Raw genomic sequence first — 25,405 nt, forward strand, 5'->3', positions numbered from 1 at the left:
TGATATCAAATTAACCGTATTCCTGACCCGAGAACCCGGTCTGATCAATGTCTGATAAAGATGACTGTGTGGAAATGTCCGAGGAGCTAACGCCAATTGACGATAGCGAAGTACTAACTGATGATGCGTGCGTTAAAGAGCAAGAGTCCCTGAACGATGAGATCGATGGCGCCGCATGTTTTGAAGACAACATGGGGCAGTTGAAATCAAAATTAAAAAAATCACATGCGAATTCGAAAAATGAAGATGGCATCCAAAGGGAGAAGATTGATGTTGAAATTACTGAACCAGACGAACAATTCATGTGTGGGGTTGTGGAGGGTTTCTACGGTCGCCCTTGGACGACGGGCCAAAGGAAAGAGTTGTTTCGAAGGTATGCCGCTAGCTTCTTCGCCACGCCGTAACTTTCCTAATTGCTAAATTTGACAGTGGTGTTAAAAAAAGCATGTCATGCTTAACCAGCACCTCGGACTGACGCCGACAATGCTGGTGAAAGTAAATTTTATCAGGGTACTGTTGGCGTGGCAGTAACAATTTTGTTTGTGTGATAGAATGAAAACCATGGGGATGAATACTTACCTTTACGGCCCTAAGGATGATTACAAGCATCGATTGTACTGGAGAGATCCATATTCCGAGGATGAGGCCGGTAAGTAATCGTGCCCAGCTTCTCTATTCTATTCTACAAATCTCAACTTTGCATGCCTTATGTTCTTCCATTTTGTTCTATATTGTAGGCCAATGTGGGAGTTCAATCGATTCACAATCCTAAGTTGCTTTGTCTCCTAAAACTCCCTTTTTATTGTGTTGCCATTCTTTTAGTGTCTCATATTAATAAAAATTGGTAATAAAATGATTCTGATACTACTGTCGACATGGTGAAAGTATACCTTGTCCTCAAATATTTGTAGTAAATGTAGTAGTTTAAAATTTGATCATGGGACTTGTCAATTCATCATCAGAAATTATGGGTACGGTATTGTGTAATTGATTGGTGTTTGTACCAAAATAGGCGTGTCTTTTATGTGAGTATTTACAGTGTGGCACGGTATGATTATGGTAGTCAGTTTGGAGTGCAAGTTTGATGTTGCAGCAAACAATACGTTCATATTGTCATATTTATTCCAATGGAAGCTTATGACAATATGACAATATGAACGTATTGTTTGCTGCAATATTGAAGTTCTGTACTTCGAAAAGCCTATTTAAGTTTGATGTTTTTCACATAACATGTGATTTTGTAACTAGGTCAGACTAACAACTGTCAGATCTTCACCAGTTTTTTCAGGAGTTGTCTTCTTATTGACTATTCATTCAGTATTCTTGTGTCTATGGTAGTGTATTAATGTATTTCCTCACTGTGCTGACCAAACACAGTCATATTATTTGCTCTAAGTGCCTAGGTGCTCTGGTGCTAAATGCAATGCTACTTTTAAAATCAGCCAGAATCGTTTCGCTATCACTATTATGTTTACTCGACACTATGGTAAGACCCCACAGACGGAATCCGTGGATGTGGTGATTAGTTTATTGTGCTTTTGGACATGTCTGGAATAGCGGACGTCCGAAATGTACGCAAGAATTATACAGTCTTGGACTGTACTGACCATGTCCATCGCTATTAATACGTATTCATTCATCTCCTTGCCCTATAGAGCTTTTGAAGACTCTGATAGAATCAGCTGCGGAGCACGACGTTTTATTCATCTATGCAATATCACCCGGTCTTGACATGTCTTTTGCGTCTGCCAAAGAGATTGATTGTCTGCACAACAAGCTTTTACAGGTAAATCACCTTGAAAATTCCATTCAGCGTAACATTCAATCCAACCGAGTATTTTTATATATACATTATAGGTCCAAGGCCTTGGATGTAAGGCGTTTGCGCTGTTATTCGATGACATCGATCCCCTTTTATGCGCTGCGGATAAACTCCAGTATGCCTCTGCCGCATCAGCGCAGGCTGCAGTTACAAATCAAATGTATGCTGCAATGGCACAGGCCAGATTCCTATTTTGTCCAACAGGTAAGGCAGAGCTTGATATCGGAGCTTCGTTTCATTCATGTTGTATGATTTTTGTTACAGAGTACTGTAACAGTATGGCTATTCCTGACGTGCCAAACTCCAAGTATCTTGAGACGATCGGTAAAGAATTGGACCAGAATATTTCAGTTATGTGGACTGGTAAGATTCTGACCGTTGTCGATTTGTCAATGCTGCGGAAATGTTAACCTTGTCAGTTCAACGGAACTGACGCTTATAAAACAAAAGAGTTAGGTATTTTTTCCAGTCTATAGTACCTATTTAGTGTATAATTAACTTACAGTCACAGTTCAAGCCACCAGTAACTTATTCATTATTTTGCTCCTTTGAAAGACATAGCTGAATTGGCGCAATGGCGAAATGTGAATTTGTTTGCTCATGTATGCTATGTTTCTAATTAGCCTACATATAACCACATATGAAACGATTCAGTTTCTAATTGAATAGTATATTCATATTGAAATGAACCCCAATATTTTTGGCTGACACTCATCAGCAATTAGTAGAGAATTGGAAAAAACATTGTATATAATAGATATCAACAATCGTATCACAAAATATGACATCACCGTAATGAAATTTCGAATAATCGATGCGAAGAGAGAGCTTAAGCTGAATGTACTATTTATAGATGGTTCATGAACTTCTTCTGATTACCCCTGTCAGGGTCAGCCGAAAATATTTCTGTTCCCATACAAAAACATTCAAATCCATGAATGTAGATTTTTTTTCGAAAGGGTTGTTGGTAGTTTTTTTTGCTCTCGAATATCGAGAAGTGGCATTGAATCGTTGTAGGGCCGGAGCACAACATGTATCTTGAAATTCCCTGCTTAGCACTTCCTACCAGTAGAAAGTGAATCTTGCATGGTGTTTCAAACAAATGAATAAGCAAATGCTAAATGACGATAACTCTGTTGAATTGGAATAGCTACTTGTATGGGGTGATGAATCAATTCGATTCTTGACTATGTTTGATCTTTATTTCCAGGCCCGAAAGTCGTATCAAAATATATAACGGTAGAGTCCATCAAGGAACTGACTCAAGTGCTCCGCCGCAAAGTTGTGATATGGGATAACATCCACGCAAACGACTATGATCCGAAGCGCATGTTCCTGGGACCGTATAAAGGTGCACGTTATTAGTTATATGACAGACCTACCGGTACCAATAAATCTATCGCAGGCATCAGGTGAAAGTGGGCTATTGATTTGGTGAAATTTGATATGTCACATGATGAAGTAATGAGTACAGTACGGTGATCATTTGTGCATGCTAGTAGATTGACATTTGCAATCTTCAGTGTTTGTACAGTTTCAGAATTAAAATGAAACTATCGGAGGACTCTGAAACTAAATAGCCCAAGTCTATTTATCCCACGATTGTTGGCAGAACCAAGAGTCGTGTATTGAGAAAGTGATGAAAGTTTAGAAACGAAAAAGCTTTTGCAACCGTAAGATTATTTTTCTTTTGGGCGTAGGTCGGTCAACAGATCTAATTCCACATTTGCGAGGAGTTTTGACAAATCCGAACTGCGAGCTCGAATCCAACTTTATTGCGATGCACACTCTTGCTACATGGTGGAAGAGTTATACTGGTCACAAAGCGACTGTCCAGGATAATTACTTGGTGGAGGTGGAAATGGGTATGCTTTGTTAGCAATTTTTAAAAGTTTCATCTCTTTTTGTCTTTTAATGTGGAACTTCCATGATTTGAATTTATCAATCGCGTTTGAAAGTTGAAACCTGAGATGGTCTGATCACTTGAACAATGTATTATCACAATCATTTTCGAAACGATTACGATTACTGCAAGATCTCACTGCAGGCGATTACAATTACATGGCGAAGTAACCATGATTATGCACGATTTATTACATACATTTTGCTTGAACTTGTGTCTTGAATGCATCTTTGAAGAGGATATATAGATTGAAATGAGGCTGCGTCTTGACAGAACACTGTTAAAAATCACGACATCATTATATTATTATTAATGTATCGCAGCCTATCCACTGTGCAACTTTATGACCAACTCTTGGTCTTGATAAACACGGTGTGTCTTCCAAGGTTGCAGAGGTATAGGTGATCCTGATAAGATATGATTTATTTTGACGCAATACCTGTGGGTGCTGTGTCATATTCCTATTTGTATAGTCTGCTAGCATTCCTCTTGTACGATACAGCGTACCTGTCTGCGTTCCGGTGTGGTGTGGCTGTACTGCATTTAAGCGTTGCCCAAATGTGCAAAAGACATCAAAAAATTTGCTTTACTTGGCTTGATCTTTACTTTTGGGACGTTTCCGGGAATGTTGTTGATTCTATCATTTCAAAGTGACTGTTAACCGTTGCTTGTCAGGTTCAAACCACAATTTCATTTACAATTTGCGTGCGGCTTGCCCTTATCAAATTGTTGTGAGTCAGGCGTTATTGACCTACTTCCTGGTGTTAGTAGCAATGGTCGCCAGATAGGTCAGAGTGATTTCACTAATGAAATATAATATTTGGCGCTGTGACTATCAGAATTTTTATTAAACGAATGGCCATTTCAAGTTTGATTTGGCGTCTCAAAATTATCAATATCACAGAATAGTATGTTTTTCACACTACAGATGATCCAGAGTCAAATAAAGGCCGGTCCCAATCGATTGTAATGGCTGAAGATGCGACGAGTCAGAATGCGGAATCGAGCAAAACAACAGCCTCACAACCATACCCCGCCGAGCCTGAAGTTCCTATCCCCGGGGTTTTGGAAGTATATCCTTCAAAAGCGAAAGCGGACAAGGAAAAAGAGGCGACAACTACGAGATTGCCGACTGGTTTATCGCAGTCTTGTCAAGGAGGTTGGTGTCAGAGGCGTTCTGCTTTTTCGAAGTAGGCTACTCGAGTACACAAGTTTTGACTAACTGCACGATACTCCGGTACACCTGTACCCAAGTGGTTGTGTTTTTACAGTGTTTCCGCTTCTTAACAATGTTCACATGGAAAAACCGCTTACTTTGTACGGTTTTTATTTTGGTTAGTGCAAAGTAGTTTAGGGGCATGTCGGCACCACCTTATGAGTGAAATTGTCATAACTAGGGCCATTTTTATATGACCTTAAAAAATCAATAATATGACTTTTTTTTTGGAAAATATGACTATATATGACTTTGTGTGAGAATCATGTATTTTCACATGCCAACAACGTCACTCACGGAACTAAAGAGTAAAACATACGCAGCATAGCAGTAATACACATCCATTTTTATTTTAAACCACTGTTGTAGTACAGTTTCATGTGGTATGGAATGTCTGCGTCTTTGAATTTACAATTTGGAGGTAAGATGACTATGTAAGGAGAATGAGTGCTCCACAGACGTTGATACGGGTTGACACTTCTGCAGTTTTACACAAAGCGCTGGTGAAATGTCTTGTCTTTGTAGCTCCATAACTTGTCTCACATCGTTTTTGTCCAATAACTACTTCATGTAATTTTTGAGCTCAAGCGGATCTTTTCCGGAATCAAGGGCATTAAATCAGCATGGGCTTCTTTGATGGTGTACGTACAACTTTCCATTTTGAGTATTGTTATAGTGGAGGCCTATTTCTGTTATCTGACTAGTCAACTTTGGACTGTTGACTGAAGTTTTGACGTCCTTTACAATAACCCCTTCACCTTCCTATGCATTGATAATTTCTTTAACTTGTGGAGGTCTCTCGGCATCATATTGAACAACATTCTACCAGTTACCCCAACCGACGAGTACCTGTCTTACTCTCTTAATGCTAAATTGCTTCACCGTTAAAATTGGTATTTGTCATTCAAAGTATACAATGATATGACTTTATAACTCAAAAGTATGACTATAAGCCTATAACTTGAAAAGCTGATTTATGGCCTAACCAGGTGACTTTATAACTTTCTTGATATACCTCATAGGGATACGATTTTTGCGTGAAAATAGATTTCGCGACTTACGGATGCATAGAAAAAATATGACTTTAATGACTTTAAATGGCCCTAGTCATGGCACTTGTGAGAAATAGCTCGGGTGTCGTGATATCTGAATATACTTCCACTTGCACTCAAGTGCAACTTTTGTGAAATGCTTCAAATACTAGCGTATGCCTATTGCCTACTCTGTGTTTGACCGTACACAGCCAGAGACTCGAGCCCCACCAGCAGCATAGGTGTCAGCGAAGACTCGGAAACGGACAGTGACTATTCCTCCCACGACGGACGCTTTGCCAGCGCAAAACAGCCGTTCGACCATGGCTTGTACGATCCTGACGAAGCGTTACGTGAGGTATGCAACCAATCTAGTAATAGAAACTCAATGGTCACCGGGGCTATGGAGTCGGAGTCACTATTATTTCAAATCCTAAGTTCTTAATATCGATAACTTCGCTTCTACTGGTTGGAATTGAAACAAATTTGCTATACATCGTTGTTTTAGACAACTTGACAAATTCATGCGGGTGTCAGTTAATTTTGAAAAATAATTCATTATTTTTTTGATAAATGTAATAACTTCCCTGCACCAGGTTGAAATTGATCCCAATTTGGCATGCAACGATTTTATTGGATAGCCAGCAGTCCAGCACTCACCAACTCACTGCGCGGTCCCTTGGACAACAGTGCATAACGACTTGAAAAAAAGGTCATTAACTTCGACTTTGTCAGCGGCTTAGAGTGAACATTGATAGCCAGTCAAATTTGAACAAAAAAGTTGTCGTTGAACAACCCCAATGCTCAAGTGTCGAATTTTACTGTCACATGCTCAATGCTCATAAGTCCGCGAATCCTTGAAAACGTCCCGAGTCGGAGTTGTAGTCGGTGATAAAGTGAACTGTCTCCCCAATCCCGATGGTAATGCGAGCCGATATTTTTGTACACAGGCCGTACGAAGCTGGCTTCCTTATTTTGCCGCATCCAGTTTGCCGCATGGTAAGCCAATCGCTCGCAGCGGGCCACCGCTCGCCATGTTGTCCCAATCCGGCGTCGTGTCGAACGCCACGATTACGTCGTCGAGCTCGACGACCAGCGTGTTGCGAGGTGACCCGATTGTCAGCACCTCGGCTGCGTCCGAGTCGGAAAGCGTGGTCTGCGAACCGAATCCTGTGCCTGAAGCTCTGGATGACGTTGAAATGGACGGTAGGAATCAATCACGAGCGCTACATGATTTTGGTGCATTTGAATTTGTTGTGGATGTTCAGGGCTTGGCTCGTCGAAGGGCGATGCTGACGATATGAAAATGCCGTTGGATTGCGAAAGTGAACGAGACGAAGAAAAAGGCGACGCGGCAGAAGACGCCGACTCCGCTAGCGACGTTACGAAAGTATGCTATCTATTCAGCTGATATTCAAAAGATATGTCATCTAGCTGATAGGACAGGACGTATATTTCTGTCCTTTTGAACGAAAAATTTGTTGAGTTTGATTTTGCACTTGATTTTGGCTAATTTTGGCTTGCTGATTCCAAAAATGCCACTGGTTTTCTTCTATCACGTCAAGATTTTACTCTACGACATATGCCCAAAATATGCAAATTGTCACGAATTTAGCCTTACTACTTTTGCGTACCATATAAAAATCCACACTTATACCATATAATAAGTTATATAGCCACGGGCTCAATTGAGTTATTATAAAAAAGTGGTATCGATCTAGGCCGATGCTTTCACCCATTTATGGTTCGAGGATGCAATCAGCCGAGGACATTTCAGACGCCTATTTGATGCAAACTGCAGGATATGGCAAGAAAATTGAACGTTACATTTACTATCTGCTATAGGTCCAATGCCCCATTCAGCTTATCCGGTGTAACTTGAAACGCCTATATGCTAGATCAGTGGTTCCCAACCTTTTTCGACTCATCGCCCCCTTTTCAAGCTCAACGCCGATCATCGCCCCCCAGATTTTATGAACCGAAAAATCGGTATACAATCTGTAGTCATCGGCGGGTTGACTAAAAAATAAAAAGGTCAACTTTTCGGATCGTTGTTGAATTTTACACTTTTTGCAGCCAAATTTCCGTGGGTTGACCAGAAAAAAAAAGGTAATTTCTCCGAATTGACTCCAATATAGCCGTTTTAACGTGTCATCGCCCCCCTCACTATTTTCGCCCCCTGTCACCCCCCTTGTCTGTTTTTGCCCCCCTATCGCCCCCTTCGTCATTTTCGCCCCCCTAGGCCGCCAAATCGCCCCCTGGGGGGCGATATCACCCACGTTGGGAACCACTGTGCTAGATAATTTGGATCGAGATGAAGATCTTGTGGATAGCAGGCCTAATGATGAAAATCTTGAAATTGAAGATGATTCAAAACGTAGAGTAGTCCATCAACACAAGTTATTGATCTGGCATAAGCTTTGGGACTTGAATAGAAATCTTCATAGCTTTTATGATTCTTAAGAAGTGGTAAAAAATTACTCAACAAGGTAGACAAGGTATCTCACTTTCGATAAGGAGAAACAGTCTTTTCTTCGTAGGCCTACTTTCGGTAGCTTTGTATTTTGCCGTGATACTGGCATTGGCATGATACTGCAACCATCGATTACTGGAGGAGTTGAGAATCCCGATTTACAATTCAAGTCAAAGTCAAATGCCTATAAGTAGCTCAAAAATGATCCTAAAGTGTGGCATTCTCCAAAACGGCAACGTTTTAGGTGCAGTAACAATTGCTGACTCAGTTGGTCTTCGTGAATAATACAGAAACATTGAGAATAATACAGAAACATAAATTGTTGCAATATCACAAGCATGAATGGATCATATGTGTCGGCTTGAAGATATTCTGTTTACTTGGTGGTCAAGACAACAAGGATGCACATGTAACCCTGATACACATGTGCCACTGCCATATGTTTATGTCAGACAGCAGACATTCAAAAATGTAAAATATCTAAATTTACCCGAAAACCTTGGCATAGCTAGAGATGGGCAAGGAGAAAATGTCTCCCAACATCTGAAGATGGTGCGGGTAAGATACAGAGTGGATTGTAGCTTACGTATGTTAGCTGACTATTTCTCGAGTATCGAACTAGACAACCTACAGAATTATGGGTTATTAGCGTAAATTTGACCCTGAAACTCTCACTTTGTTTATTCTGTAGAAGCAATATCAATTTAAATCAATCATATAAAGCAGTGCAAATGTTTATTTGAAGTCTATTGATTTACTTTCGACTGCTTGTGGTTTTTGAAATGTTTTATACAATAAACACAAAATATTGAGAGTAGTTCTATAATGTGGATTATGAGAAAATGTGGTGGCTGTCTAACCCAAAAACTTGACGTGATAGAGAAAAACAAAAGTCATTTTTTAATTCACCGCCCAAAAGTTAGTCAAAATCTATTGTCTGATCAGTGTCAACAAAAATTGTGTTGACCAGTGTACTCAATAAATTGTATCTCGCTACTCGACTTCAATCATTACAATTAATGCTCTGTTTGGATTGGAGCACTCAATTCATTGTACCATGTCCTAGCCTAGATAAAATCCAGACTATGCTCACTGTTCTTGATTCGGATTCACTGCCGGGCTTGCAAGACTGTTCCAATCAGCTAAACAGCTAATCTTACCTAAATTCTAATCCCACATTGACGTCACAGAGAGTCGGTTTAATTATACGACCAATACATGATAGGAGTTCATCAGAGCTATGGCACAGAAAGATTATTTCTATCTCGACCAGTCCGTTATTCGCTATTTATATCTCGCTCGGTATGGGCATCTATTTCAAATCTGTAGAGAGCTGCGATGTAATTTACCTTTTCTTCCGTGAAACCTTGGTGGGAAGACTTGACCAGATCATTCAAACTCTGTACTTTGAAAAGCTTCGGTAATAGTTTAAGTTGAGCTCGAATGTTAATGAAAGCTTTGTCCGATATGAATCGATATTGGAATGTATCGTGTTCTAACAGCCAATGGAAACAGAAGAAGCTATGCAATGTGAAATTGAACCTGACCATTCTTCGCAAACATGTTCTGTAATGAAACCCGAAAATGCATCGAGTCGAGCAGACTTGAGCGCTTTGCCGGACACGCCTGCTGACACAGTTCGTTCGCGTGAAATGGAAGAAGACTCAGACAAGCGCATAGATGTTACTGAAAAATACGACTCTTCCGAGTGTGTATCCAGGTATGGATCTACTAGATGCTCTACTATGGCTACCCGCAGGGCCGTAACAGCACTTTGTCAGGCCCCCCCCCCCAAAACGTTGGTCTTGGGCCCCCCATAGGGTGGTAAACCCTCCGCCTGTACGCTGTTTATATACTCTACATTGGCTATGCCTTGTATCTTCATTCAGTGTCCGTTTAGTGATCTGCTTTACTTGTCTAATCGCGCCAGGCGCGAGAAATTTGCACAAGTCATGACTGAATCGGTCAATATGACGCTGTTTATACATTGGGTGTCCGTTTAGGGAGTCAGCTTTGCTTGCCTAATCGCGCAAGGCGCGAGAAATTTCTATAATTCATGACTGAATCGGTCAATATGATCGGTATTTGCATATATACTGCTATCAATTTTTACCCTCTCTGCTACCGTAATCTGATTTACCGGTAGAGCTGAGTAAGGTGTGCTTGAAAAGGTATGACCCCTCAATAATAATTGAAAATCTCCGGGTGTCCTACCCGTTGGCAGGAACGAAACAGCACTTCGCCAGGCCCTGCAAAAAACTTGAGTCTTGGGCTTCCATAGGGTGATAAACCGACCCCCCAATCACGTTTGTTCGCTTTTGCCACGAAATTACAGTTGTATTGTTCAGTTAGCCAGCGCTAAGCGCGACAAATTTTGATAATTCATGATAAAATCGGCCAATAAGATCGGGAATTGCATATATATTGCTATCAATCTCTTGTCCTCTCTACTCACGTAATCGGATTTACCGGTACAGCTGAGTGATGTGTCTTTGAAACTGTAGAGCCCGCAAATAATAATTAAACATCTTCTGTGGGGCAGACTCGTTGGTATGACTTCGTTACATGATGTTATTTCGTGACCTCCTGTCTGCTATATCAAAAAATATAGAATCGCCCAAACGTACTAAACTAAAAGATCACACGATTTCAAATTGGTATTTCATCACTGGCATCTAATTTTTCCCTGCGGGATGGTATTTGTCTTGTGAGGTTCAGATTACCAAGACAGGAACATTCAGGGTGGGTTTCAAAAAGTTGTCTTAATTTAGACCTGGCTTAAGGCCAGTGAATGACTTGCCCAAGACGCCAGGCGTCGGCGGTCTTACTTCGGTTTCAAATGTCAATTTGGTGCCGCGCTCGGCCAAGTCCGTTAGTTGCGAGTAATTACTGTCTACTTCGTCGCTGTAGCGAGTTCAACACGGAACCGAGGCCAGATTGTTATTGTTTTGAGTTGCTCACTGATGTCGTAAAGTATGGTAGCGATGCAGTGAAGGAATATGGAATTGCTTGAGTTGTTGAAATTTACGGACGGATGATCAGAACGGAACCCCGAGGAAGTATCTGGCAAATGTTCAGCACGTTATCGCAAAGTATTCGAAGAAATAGTGCGGCTGTGATTCCGATTTTTGAAGACACAACTGCCCAGCATTTTGGCATATTAAATGATGAAGATTATGCTCTTGGAGATGCTGAATATCCACTGAGGACTTATTACTCACGCCACTATTATGCCCAAGAACTTTGACCGAAAAAAGTCACTATTGTTTTCATGCATATTGTTACCCTCTGGCAGAGCGCAGTGCTTTGTGTTAAAGAAAATATCTCGCGCATTGGCTATATTCAAGGAAGAACCTCAGAATATCGATATGACAATAGCCTGCCTCTGCCTTTACAATGATAGCAATGCTGACAAGGCAGATGGAGCTGAATTTGATGACATACTGCAACTGGAAGCGTTGACCGCACTCCCACAGTATCGACTCCTACAGAGAAATCTGCACGACAACGCATGATCTAGAGATTTTTTTTAGCTAGCATTCTTGTTTGCAATACATTTGATTACATTCCAAAACATACTTGTGCTTTATTTCTTGTGACACGTTAAAATGAGGTAAAATGTGCATTATGGCTTTAAGTAAGTTCAAGTTCATAAATTTTGACACAAGATAGCGAAGTTATTGCAAGGGGCTTGGAAAACTGGAGCAGGCGAACATGAATGGCTGAACAAAATAGAATCAAATGTACAAAAGACATGTTTTGACTCTGGATTCGGCTAGCGTCAAATTAATGTTGTTCAGCATCTTCTATAATTATTAACGTTGAGACCATGCTCGACTTGTTTCATTCTCTTCTGCTTTATCACTGATTTTCAAATCTTCGCTGCTTCATAGTTGACTTGGGGCCTGGACTTCGGTGAGCTGTTGGTAGAGATATAACTGATGAATTTGGAACGAATTTTTTAATTTTTATACTGTTGCTATCCATACAAAACTCAATAGTCTATTGTAATACATAGCATCAGCAAACTATACGAATGTTAATAGCAATAATAATGAGATAACAAACAGGCAATTGATGGCCTAGTAATGAATGCAAATTTACCTTGATTTGGTTGGAAATGTTGTTGCCAAAACAACTAGCAGATGCAGCTCACAACTGCTACTCCATAAGTTGGCAGATCAGATGGGTCAGCATCTATCACAAAACCACTTATCAAGCATGGTATAAATATGAATGGAAATGACATACTTACAGCCCAGTGTTGGTATCACGGTGTGAGGAACTGGATAAAGCTCGAGCAAAGTGCTTTCAGAAAAACCTTAATTGAAAAGGAACTGGATATTGGTATGCGCATTCACACTCACATATACAAATAGATAGATAAATACCTATTTGATGGCTTGGCACATCACTGCTTGTTTGATTTTCTCTGTGTTCCAAAAGAATGGTGCTATCATTTGTTTCACAGCCTGCAGCTCACTCTGGTGGCACATTGCACAGCTATATGATAATTTTTACATTGACTGATTATGCTACTATGTCGAAACTATGACTGGGTAGCAAATCTGTGAAAATCAATGGTGAATTGACATATATCTCAAAAAATTTGGATTACTGAAGCGTTAGCATGTACTGCACTTTGAATATTATTGGCATATATCACTTCACATCAATGTCCCCTTTAAGCTGGATACATGCGCAGTGCTGACACGGTCTATGCACACAGAAAATCTGAAGTCATGACCATTTTTTAGTCGTTACGCACTGTTGTCCGAGGTTCTGCGTAGTGAGTTCTTGAGTGTACGCACAGACTCGTCAAAAATTAGAGGGAACATTGCTTCACATCTATAGCGTCAAAAATTAGAGGGAACATTGCTTCACATCTATAGCAATTCACTAACAACTTCATGCCTAGTCATGTAATTTTTCTTTCCGAAACTTCTGGATCTTTATCCACAATGCTGAAATTCGGTGCGCGTGCAGTGAACGGAATATCAATACAATGCTGGTTGAAAAAACACATAATTGATCAAAGTTCCATGTAGTCGGCACTATTCTAGAAAATAGCGGTTAAACATATTCATGACAATGCTCATAGGGGTGGAGCAAAAATGGATATTTAAGGGAACTCTGAAATCAATCACAGTTGCGTGCAAGCGGTACAACATTGATTAGGCTCAACGAAATGAGCATGATACATATTTTCCATTTTCTGGTGACGCGTCGTGTGTTCACTTTTTGACTATAACCACAGCAAAGGCAAACTGTCAAAAAGTCAACGTGTGTAAGTTAAAAGACGTAACTAGTCGAGAAAACTATAATGATGAGTTGACGTAGCACGTAGGCTATCAATAAAGGACCTGTTGATCTGCCGCAACCTACAATCTCATCTTGGGGCTTCTTCGATACATGCACTATATTAACTGATGTTCCCCATGACCACTGATCAGCATCATTACCCGTAGCGGATTCTTATCGCTTACCTTTCTTTACCAAAATGGGCGGGATTCGCAAGTCCAACGCTAGGCACACCTCTACACCTTACCCCAAATATCACTTCCCGTGTCTCGTAACCATAGTCATATCATATTCGTAACCAAATTGATTGGAGTCAGAGGACGAGGGTTACGGTGGTCATGGGGAACATTAATTGATACAATATGGTGCAGTTATGGGAAAAGTGCTGAGGTGTCCAGTGCTCAGGGCTCTGGCTATCCATTTTAAATGAGATCCGCTAAGTTATGAAGACCCCTGCAGCATTTCACTGTAAATCCCATTATATAACGGTATATCATATCAGATTGTCACGTTCATGACAAGATGGATCATGTTATGTGATAAAATATTGCTCCAAACTGCCTGACAGCACTAAACAATAATATCATCTGATTTGACAAGCTGTTCATCAGAAAAATGGCCTACCTCCTCCAAAAAACAGCACAACAGTTACCAGCACAGGAGACTTCAGCCTACCCCCTACCAGGCTTGGATCTCTGTCTTAACAAAGACCACGCAGGGAGGGAAATCCCCTTAAGTCACAGTTTTGAAATTGACTTAGGGCTAAGGGCTGTAGCTTAAGCCCGACGACGGGATTAAGTTGACTATTTGAAACCCACCCTCAGCGCCAGTCATTTAGGCGCCTATGGACAAATAAACCTATATGTATTTCGTATATATAAACGATATTTTCGGTCACCATAAGGGCAGTCCTTTTCGGGCAAGGTTTCTCGCTGCCGATCGTTCTGGCACACTTCTTGGAGTCGCGTATTACGTGGCCTAAAACTGTATATGTCTTGGTGCGTCGTGGAGCGGTAATGGCCAGCTCCGATATGCCCAGTTCTATAAATCGTGCGTATTTTTCCTTGGGGGAATAGTAGCCTTCCCAATAATCATAACATTTTGAAAAAGTTGCATAAAGTTTCAAAAAAACTCTAATTTATACTAATTCACGAACAAATTTGGAGCCCCCCCTTTGGGCCCCCCAATTATGGGGTTTGGGGTGCGGCAGTTACGGCCCTGGCTACCCGCAGGTGTCAACACTTGACTAAGCATATTTGTTGTGTCTAGCATCTTGCGTCTGGCAATGAAATTGCAAACAGACAAAATCAAGATGAGTACCTAATAAAATGCACTTCTTTCAAGTATAGCACCACAACAGTATCTGAATGTCGTGCCAATGTCTATCTTCATTCACAGCTGTTGCATTTGATGCTAGGCGATCAACACACCGCTTCATTTACGAATATTGTGGGATTGTCAGAACACACCATCATGGGTCTGCTGAACCCTTCTCCACTGCTACATGTATAGTGCACTAAGATGATTAAAAGCTGGAACATCATTTCATGAATTTTCAGCATTTTTCAAAAGTGGTTGAAACATTGATTTTAGCGCGACATTTTTTCCCGAAATCACAGGATTTCCATTTTCAGGCCTCAGCACCATTGACTATACACTTCTTGAATGGACTATGTTAGTGGCCGAGAGCACAGACGCTCAAAACCGTTCTGACGTCTCAAATCCACGAACGCTATCCTCTTTACCGGCTGGCATCAGCGGGTTTTTCCGAAAAATTTTGCTACACTTTCCAAAACTGTAAAACATGACCTCAATGTGATGCGTAGCCAACAAGTAATTGTTGGATTCAGAATGTCAACGCCTAACCAACTACGCCACGGAGATAGATGAGATAACTTTGTTGTAAAAGTGGACAAGTTGTGGTTACTTCCTTATAGAGTCCACAACGTATACCTAGTGCGAATATGTATGTGCTATTCACTGCTGCAGAGATAACTTCTTTCAAACAAGCCGTGAGTGACTGCTTTTGCTTAACTAATTCTATCGATACAAGCAACACGTGGTTGAGCGTTTCATCATAAACATGCAATCTGACCCTCAATTATATGCCCATTGCCACAAAGAGTAATATGATATAAATGATAATAATTAGAGTTTCCCAACATGAAAACCTCGATTGGTCGAACAAAAGGTACATATTTGAACACTTTCACGTCATCCATACTAGCGTGATGTCATAATGAGTGATACTGAAATATTTGCAGCACATCGTCCATTACCTCCGTCGATTCGATGACAGTCGAAGACATCCAACTTGCAGTAGAGTTGTTTTACCTGCCTTATGAGCATGGAAAGTTTGGACTGACCATGGTGCACGAATTTATCTGGCTGCGGAATAACGTCCAGAAGGCCGTAGTACCTCCCAATGCGCCGACGTCCACCAAAACCGAGAGTATGGACAAGGTAATGGGGCGTGTCATGGAGATGATTGGGAGAATACTCATTCTCGACATTTTGGTTCTTTTTTATTACAATCAAATTATTGGTGGTAAAAATGGTCTGCAATTGTACCCCAGTCCTACAGTTGAGTGCAATAAATATTTTGCTGTATAGTCCGATTGGAAATTGGTCTTTCCGAGGAGGTGGTCGTCAACTACATCAGATTCGGGTAGGACCTGTCTGTCCCAAGTATCTCCTGTTGTAGCATGATACAGAAAATCAGCAAAAGGCCTGGGTCGCACGCTTTAGGTGACATATGGACATAGGATTACAGTATGCATGGATGCGGCGAGAGTATTTCAGCTATCGCCATGATTTTGTAGTATAGGCCAATTTGTAGCTCGCCACTTGGTATCTAGCATTTTGTGACGATATTAATTATGTCACCAATTGCATTCACAACTGACTTGTGTGCTGCAGTTCGGATACCACTGTATTGAAATGCTTGAATTGAACAGGTGCCATGTGGTATGCAGGTTTGGCGATATTCGTGCGCTTTCTAGACAATTTTCTGCGAGATATGAATGGTTTTAAGTGGATTTAATTCTATTGCTTCATTTGAAATTTCTGAAACTCAACTATCGATTTTCGTCAGGCCGTGCAATGGATGGAGGGCGCTATCCGGTTCGAAGACTATTGCGCCACTATCAGGAAAGTGTGCACCAAGTTGCTGACGTCCACCAACCGCGCCTTGCTCTACGACTTGTTCCCGTACTTTTGGGACATGAAGGGCGTCGTCTCCATGCTCAGCTCCTACGTCAAGTGGATGGGTAAGGGATTTTTGCGATTTTCTTTTCGTTACCATCGGTATCGGTATCATTTGTTTTGTCCTAGGTCAATTCTATCTTCGGCATCAGCCCGCGATTCCGCTCAATCAACCTGAAACTGAATCGAGCACTTCGAAAATGGGAACCCCGTCATCGATTTCTGTCGCTGTTCCTAATGGTAACTGCTGCATCTGGGCTGACTGACATTTGATCACGCAATACAATGAAAAACGACAGCTGAATATCTGACACGTTAGCACGGACCTGGGCGTTTTGGCCTGCGTCGCGATTCTGACTGGCCCGCGAAAAGTTCCTTAGAATGTAGACCATAAAATCTATTTATTAATGTTAATGCGTGGACGAAAACTATAGGTTGTATAAACTGAGCCGGTAATGTGTCTACTTTGAAGTATAGTTTATTTATGTAGCGTGATTACGTAACCTACCTCTTCTGAGTAATCCAGGTTCAAGTCAATTTAGCAAAGTATACTGTAACAATCAAAGTTACAAGTCAATGTTTCCATGTTCAAGTTCAAATCTCGTTGCCATTGTTATATTAGGAATTGCAAGGTTTGTGCTTCAACTCTTATGTCATACGCTTACAAATCCTAGCCACAAGTGCACTTGATTAGCGGTCATTGTCACTCATAAATGATGTTATGTCAAGCAATGACAGGTGCAGCTGAAGGCCAACATATCAAAAAGATTTGAAGCACCAAATATTTGTTATTGAAGTCAGTCGGTCATTTTAGTTTATGAGGAGTACCGAGCAAGTCTCCTTGTTTAAGGAATATAATTTGAGTCGATGTTATGAGAAAAATCATATAATGAAATACATACACTCGACTTATTCGGAAGATTGCTAGCAAAAGAGCAAGGCGATTTTACCAAGCCACACAGGGGTCGGGACGCAACCTTATATTAACGCATCAACCTCGCAGAATGTGGTGGCAATGTAATTCACTGCTTTCAAAACTGCACGTCACAGAATATTTTCTAAACCCAAAATCCCAAAGTCAAGCCCCTTATCCCAAAGTTAACCCTTACACAAACCAAAATTCCAATCCTAACCTAACCCTACATCTACTACTAACGTAACCCTAATTTTAACCCATATGCTCAAGTATCGCATGCCATTGTGTCGCGTCCTCGTATGTCCGCAGACCATATATCCGCTCGTTGATTCTTGATCTGTATTTCGGATTTGCACTTTTTCGGGACAGTCACTACTTGCACTCCTTATCCGAGTGGTTGTGTTTTTAGACTACTTTCACTTCTACATTTTCTTGGTAAAACTACTTAGTTTTTGTACCATTGATTTTGTAAAATAGAAAGTACTTTTGGGATATTTCTGCATCACTTTTATGGCACCCATGTCACGATGACTCAATAAATTTTCAAAATTTACACCATTTCTTGTGTCATTGTGATTTTGCATTAGTCACAAAGATGCATCCTGTAATTTCGAAGGTAGCTACGTCCGATCAACTGCTATAAGTATGTGACCAAATCTGCTTTTTGCAACCAAGTAGCACTTCACTGACATTGATTTTAGGCTTCCACTTTAATTTAGTACATATTTACGACTTTTACTTCTACAAGAGTACTAATGCTGACAACGATGATCCCTTCTGTTCAGCACCCCCGGTACCGCCGGCTGCTGTGTGGTTGGGGACTGATCCAGAACCATGGGTTTTCCGAGGCGGACTGTCTGGAGAATTTCAGGTAAGTCGCATTGGAATTGTACTGTGTGCTACTGTGTGGGAATGTACAGCAGTGTAATTTGTGGTTAACAACTCACCCATCCCTATGTACAGGTACAAGATCTAGGTGTTTGGATCAAATGCTATTTTGAGGCCATATAGACAGATCGTTGTCCTCTATCCAGTATTCACAGACTTGCAGACTTGCATTCTTGCATCGATTCATTCTTGCCTATGGTATTTTCGAAGCTGTCAGTGCTGGTACTCAGAAAAAGTAGAAGCAACAAAGTAAATTTCTACCATGTAGTAGTAGCCATTTCTAAGACATTTCTAAACTAATTCAATTTGAAGTAGAAAATGAAGGAGATTTGGTCTAGGCCAGTGGTCCTCAACTGCCAGTCCACGGACTGGTCCATGGCAAGAATTTTCTATATTATTTCCAAAATACAATACGCTTGTCCATGTCCATTAATTAAAGCAATAAGGCATCAACTTTTATATTTATTTGGAAGGTTTATCTGCATGGTGTCGTTCATGGTCTACTTTGGGCGTACGTCACACGTGCAAGTCTTGTCGAAACCGTTTAAAAGTAGCCTACAATTCGTTTAGGACAAGTCATATGTGAAAGCTACTGAGACTTTTAAACAATCTTCGTTAAATTCTGACTGTACAATTAGGCAATAGCAGTATATTAGAGGTTACAGCAAACAGCAAAGTTGCATTTTTCTCAAAGGTTACCAAACAATCCCAATCAATCTTTGACATTTGACTTGAGAGACTTGATGACTTTGAGAGCTTCGCCTTGCAGAGACTTCCGTGGAACCACGTATAACATCTAGAAGTTAAACACCGGTCCCGCTACATTTTTTTTGAAGTTATACCGGTCCGCGAGGTCAAAAAGGTTGAGAACCGCTGGTCTAGGCATCACATACTTCCGCAGATAATCGGTGGTGGCTACTTTCAAGGGTGCAGGCCGCATCTTATTGACTAACGCAAAATGATTAATATCACAGTTTTCGAAGATATATTCAGTTGTCCAGTCACTGTGTTGCAGGGGCTAATTTGCCCGGTTGTTATGACAAATTCCTGCGTAAAAGGGGTGCAAACTTATCCCAAAACTACTTCCTACATTTTAATGTCTAATGTGTAACGAGTAGGTAAGTGCAACTGGGCAAACCCAGTCCAGTAGTTGAAAAAGTAGTAGTATATCAGTATTGACAGTAGTATTGACAATAGTAATCCATAATTTGAGGCATGCAATGTTACTCTTGTTACAGCGTCTCCTTCCGTTGTCAATGGCAAACGATCTCTTCTGCCAAGCTATACCTTGCATACCGCCCACCTCCAGCGACGTCTACACAATACGACCTTACCTGCCTACTGACGAAGTAGTACACAAATTGTTGGACCCGTGACTTTGCGCTGACCTTTGACATGTTCATTTTCAGAAATCTGTGTATAACATTTGTCTCACTACCGGGAATGACGGCACCGATTTCGCCGACGATTTCTCCGGATTTGAGGACCTTCCGGGAGAAAGGTATTTTGAGCAAGCCGGCCGTATTACGCCTTGTTTTATAGCAAATGCTAGGGCTGGGCAAAAATGACCACCTGAGTGATTTTATTCCCAATGGGGTATCAGGTGTCTCATAGTCCAGTATCAGTCATTATGTCGTCATAAGAGTATTAATGCAGCGTAAAGTATAAATGCGTACCTTTTATGCAGCCTCTAACAACATAATGCCAGTGCTACACTAGACACTACATAAAGATAGTTTTATGATGTTTCGGTCATAGCTATTTCATTACATTTTGTGACAATGTAGGTCATATGCCATTGCCACTTATGTGCTTATCCTTATACTACGTGTTGTGATTTTGAGGCGTCCACCTCGTTTAAAAAGTATAGAAACAATAATTCTCGTTTATTGTCTATCTGTTTGTGGAATGGGACAGATAGTTTCAGTACTTAAAAGCATAGTCTCTCGCTTCGACTAAAATTTTTGCAAATGATACTTGAGTCAAATTGGAGTACTCAAATCATTATTTCCACCCCTAGTAGTGGACTACCAGCTCATTATAGTTATAATACATAATTAATATAATTATATGGAGAAATGACATAAATCAACTGCTCCCTGTGGCAATAACGGTCGTTGCTCGGCTTTCAGGCTGGTGGGCGGGCTTCTGACACTCAGCCCAGAATACTGTTTCGTGGTCGAAGACCGAAATGGCATTTGCGGCTATTCGGTTGGCACCGCCAATGCGAAATCGTTCTGGAGAAAATACGAGATCGCCATCCTTCCCGAAATCAAAACAAAATACCGAAAAACGGATGATAAAGATGAAGCAATCCACGGGGAAGATGTGAAGGTGGTCTTTTTTGCCTACAAGGCGTGGTGTGTGTGTGTGTCGTTTGGTAGCTGCTTTGTAACAGATATATGACTGGACGAATATCAAAGTTTAGGTCTGATTGATAATGCTGAACTGTGAATACTAAACGTTTTTTCATAACCACTAAGTGGCAGAACGCAGCTTGCTCGGCAACTCGGCAAACCGTTGTACTAATCCGCAAGTCTCGACTTTTTGCTTCGTCTCAAAAACCGAACTCTACCGCAATACTTATTAATACAGTACTATACAACAGTCGTCAGCAACCTTTCAATCAAACCAGCATATGCCTGCGACCCCATTATGTTGGAGTTCATTAGTTGAAGAGAAATGTTTATAAATAAAAGTATTACAAAATGAACGGGGTTTCACAAACACAAAATCATGAATTTTGTTTTACCGTTAAATTTGCACTGTTAATGCGATGGTAGCACCTGCAATGCATTCTGTTCGCCAGTTTTTAAGGACGCGGCGTACTGTAATCCAAAACACGTGCAAAGATAGCGAACTAGAAGAAAAAAAGTATCAGTCAATTTGCAGCATTGCATTGAAACGGTAAAAATTATATATGTTGTGTCACGGAGGCCCCAGGGAAAGTTGAGACGACCTCTGCTGAGTCGGGTGTGTGTCTTGACCTCTGGGGAACCCTGGGACCGTGTGAAGACTGGTTGAGAACCACTGCACTAACATGAATGAACGCCGCTTAAAACTGAAGCAATATTACGGTAGTAGAAAAATTTGAATAACTTTGCTACATGATTTTTTTGTCAGTGGCCATTTTCTGTCCAGAGGCTACCAACTAGCACAGCAGATCAGTTTGTTTGCTTGTTGTGTGGCTACCAATTTAGAAGTTCTTTTTATCAACATCTCGTATTTTTGGTGATTTTTTATATTCCTTTCAGCGTTTTTTGTCCGAGATACGCAGCGATGAGGCGCCCGATTCGTACGCAGTGGATAACTTGTACGCGTCCCACCCAGCGCTCATGCAAATCGCGGTGCATCGCAGAGTCACAGATCCGACCATTGCGAGCAATATGACCGTTTGCATGCTTTCGGCACTGAAATCTCACAGTAAGTTGAATCATAGTGGTTGGTTCTATTATTTTCATCTGCTCAAAATACAATGCAATGTAGCCAACTGATAAGAGGATGCTGAAACTACCAAGTGACGACTCTCAATCTTATTACCACTTTGCCTGTTGGTATTCTAAGTATTAATGCCCAACGTAATGATGTTTAACCTTGATCTTTGATCTGTCTTGTGACACTTCTTTGCTTTTGTTGTCATTCTCTTCCTTCTATTTCTACTTCACCGGGTCTTTCGCTGGGACCCTTCTGGTGATGCAGAGAATACACTATCCGACCAGTACGCATGTGATATTGTCTCGTTTTTCAATTTGAATGATATTACATAGATTGCGTCAATGCGTCATCACACTGATAATAAACAATATGTGCCCAGCCGACTGTAACGTGTCGATGAACATGTGTTGACCGACCCTTGGAACAAATGAAAACTTATGTTATTGTTAATTTTTCTGGTGGTGATAATGGATTGCATTAGAATGGCAGCAATACCCTGACCCACGGAACACATGAAAGCAAACAAATGCAGAGGAGATACCGATGGATCAAAAATTGCAAAATGATCCCTGGCCCCAAAATGTTCAGCTGTTAGCAGCAGATCTTTTGTGCTCGCTCAGCGTTCTGATCCAAGCTCTACCTACCCACTTGCTGTGACTATGATCTAAGCTACAGCTAGCAAGAGAAGAATGTTTGGTCAATATAGTATAAAGATTAAGTAAAATGTTGGCATAAAATGACGTTTCGGTTTAGCCTCAAACTTACACATTTGAGGGTACATAAATTTAGCCCGTAAATCGGCATTTTGACTTCCAAATAGCTGGCGACAAAATACCACATGTAATAGTGACATACAGCCTCTCTGTATGTAGGTGTGTTTCTGTTGTTGCATTAGTTAGTCCAACTATTTTGATTTGGTATGTTATCATCGATCCCCACGCTATAAATTTTGTAGGTGAATTAAAAAAAGCCCACTCAATGAGTGTATTGAATAAAAGAATGTGTCGTTATATCCTAATACAAGCCCTACACTTAACATTAAAAATGATTGCTGGTTTGGTCGTGGTGAAGGTTACAAAGTAGAATGTATACTCTGATCGAAATTTATTTCATAACATCCAAAACAGAAAACATCAGTCACAAACTCGCGCAGTTTGTAGTTATTTGCATGTGAGAAAAGATTCTGCCAGCATGCAATTGTAAACAAATTCACAGAGTGTAATCATGGGTTTATGATCATAGGGAATTGTTCAAGTATTTTCGGTCCGAGTGTTTGATGGTAATTTGGTACCACATCTTCCCAACTTTTCATCATCAATATCGGTTGTCGCCATACCTATTTGGAAAGGAAAAGGACTTCGTTACATACCACCTCTGTCGTTCTTTGTTAGTAGCGGTGTGGCATTTTGCGAGTGTGTTAGTTGTCACATGCGAACAACGGTTTGAAATCATCGACCTTTTTTCCAACTACTTACACAATCCAGTAGTGTCAATTACTATTTTTTTAACATCAATGGCTTTACTTCAGATGTTCACGGAGTTCATACCACTGTGAGACAAAGCGATTGCTTCATGCCGGACCAGTACTGTCGGCTGGGATTCAGGGAAATAAGACCGATTGGGATTTCACCGCCCTCGTCACCCAGGACGTGCAGCCTGAGCAAAGAAGACACTATTATTGTATTCGGGAGAAATTTCTAGCATTGTAATCATGAAACACAGTCTGGCTTAGCCACTTATTCTGAATATTCTGATGGTCTTGTCTAGTGTTGAAAATGCCGGGATCGATAAACCTAATGCAGCCAAGCTGTGCGTTTGTTATGGGCCATGTTAGTTTATACACACTCTTGGGTATTTGGGATTGTGGCCAAACGTATCTTGACGCTTAGGAGTCGTTAGTTGGTGGGCTGTCATGAAACGTTCCGACACACGATAATAGAATCAAACTGGCTGCCCGCTGTTTGAGTATATCCACTTTATAGAATAACTCTGTACTAATATGCTTCCATACTTGCAATAGACTGCATTATTCCACAAACATTTACTGAGAGCTGGCAATCACGTTGTTTATGGATATAATGGAATCAACACATTTTGTTATTTTTATCGTGTATGTCTTGTAATTTCTCGATTGAACGCATTGTATGAGGTTGTCGCAGTTTGTTGGTTACTTAACCACTTGGTTGTAGAATCAAGTAACATTGGTATCCTGTTGGTACACTGTTTCGTGATAAGATTGTTCAATATTGATAGGTTAATCACAAGTCCTTGTCTGGTCTTCAACATTGTTATGTAACTTCAACATGCTTGCAGTAGATTTTCATGGAGCGATGTGCAATTTGTGTATCTGCGTGATTCAACTGCAAATTTACATGTTATACATTAAATTGATCAAGTTGTTAACAGGAAGCTTGATTGAAGAAATGGTAATGATATTACCGGCACCTAATTTAGCTTGACTAGGGAGCGTGGGCTTTGGTTGAAATAGGCTATATGTTGTATTCTCCCCAATGATCATGGTTTCAGTACTATCTTGATACAGATACAACCACAACCATCTATCACTGAGATCTATTTCGCTACCATGGCCAATTGGCCATGCCCCTGGGTGATGGGTAGCTGGTAGCTACATACATATCGCAGGATTTACACACTTTACTTGTATTTGATTCAATCTCTATTTTCCAGTGATATATTCTATTTTTTCATGTTCCGATGCCATTTATTCATTTTGAATTGTAAAAATACAGCTTCAATAAAATTGCTCTAATCAGTGGTTAAACATTGCAATCGACTGGATCATGACTTTTTGGTTATCTGAAGATGGCCATTTGCTCGTAGTGTTTCGGGTTTTAGTGAAGCTTCATGCAAGGCCTCAGCTTTCCTTGGGGTGGTGTCCAATAACTTACAGCTTTCCTCAGGGCGGTGTCTAGCGACTTGAGGGTCAGATAAGTGCAGAAAGGATACACACGTACCAAATTCCTCATGCTTGGTATACGAGGCTTACCTCGACGCTTTCGATATGCTGTGCGACACTGGTTTGATCGCGAGGTGGTTGTCATGCGGCGGTGTGTTTTATGCTCAATATGGCTTCTACAATACGGGTGGTATATGCGAGATTTAGACCACTATGCAAGTTGATTTGTCTCCGTTCGGAACGATCATTTGCAGTGTAGAGGTCTGCACTGCCGAATGTAGATACAGCAGTTTCTAGCA

At 40.8% G+C, this 25,405-nt stretch overlaps 1 protein-coding gene and 1 long non-coding RNA gene across 3 annotated transcripts; one reads left to right on the forward strand and one right to left on the reverse strand.

Moving 5' to 3' along the window:
- The first annotated feature begins 34 nt into the window (after window positions 1–34).
- On the forward strand, window positions 35–24,979 carry LOC145440909 (protein O-GlcNAcase-like). Of its 2 annotated transcripts, none has more exons than XM_080318682.1 (21): window positions 35–373; window positions 552–649; window positions 1,656–1,786; window positions 1,858–2,026; window positions 2,087–2,185; window positions 3,033–3,173; window positions 3,523–3,687; window positions 4,654–4,884; window positions 6,185–6,330; window positions 6,923–7,178; window positions 7,241–7,362; window positions 9,948–10,165; window positions 16,011–16,209; window positions 16,841–17,015; window positions 17,080–17,190; window positions 18,652–18,737; window positions 19,993–20,103; window positions 20,164–20,255; window positions 20,887–21,088; window positions 22,009–22,177; window positions 23,718–24,979. In XM_080318682.1, exons 1-21 carry the CDS (start codon window positions 48–50, stop codon window positions 23,888–23,890), a joined length of 3,420 nt encoding a protein of 1,139 aa, XP_080174808.1. In that variant the 5' UTR covers window positions 35–47; the 3' UTR covers window positions 23,891–24,979. The 2 variants fall into 2 exon arrangements, with proteins under 2 accessions (XP_080174808.1, XP_080174809.1); XM_080318683.1 differs by lacking the exon at window positions 35–373 and adding an exon at window positions 407–495.
- Window positions 11,528–14,561, reverse strand: LOC145440913 (uncharacterized). Its single transcript, XR_013915650.1, has 4 exons — window positions 12,837–14,561; window positions 12,701–12,766; window positions 12,550–12,642; window positions 11,528–12,365 (listed from the first exon to the last, which is right to left on the reverse strand). It is a non-coding gene; the product is annotated as an uncharacterized LOC145440913 (long non-coding RNA).
- Window positions 24,980–25,405: the final 426 nt, after the last annotated feature.

This window comes from Botryllus schlosseri, chromosome 6 (genome assembly GCF_051294905.1).
Source record: "Botryllus schlosseri isolate E-star chromosome 6, Bs_hap1, whole genome shotgun sequence".
Lineage (NCBI taxonomy): Eukaryota > Metazoa > Chordata > Ascidiacea > Stolidobranchia > Styelidae > Botryllus > Botryllus schlosseri.

Bases quoted from the DNA above. Each gene is read 5' to 3' on its own strand.
- LOC145440909 (XM_080318682.1), top strand. From the start codon at position 48: ATGTCTGATAAAGATGACTGTGTGGAAATGTCCGAGGAGCTAACGCCA. The intron at 18,738-19,992 runs GTAAGTCGCATT...CTCTTGTTACAG, and splicing joins GACTGTCTGGAGAATTTCAG to CGTCTCCTTCCGTTGTCAAT. The intron at 20,256-20,886 runs GTATTTTGAGCA...CTCGGCTTTCAG, and splicing joins GAGGACCTTCCGGGAGAAAG to GCTGGTGGGCGGGCTTCTGA.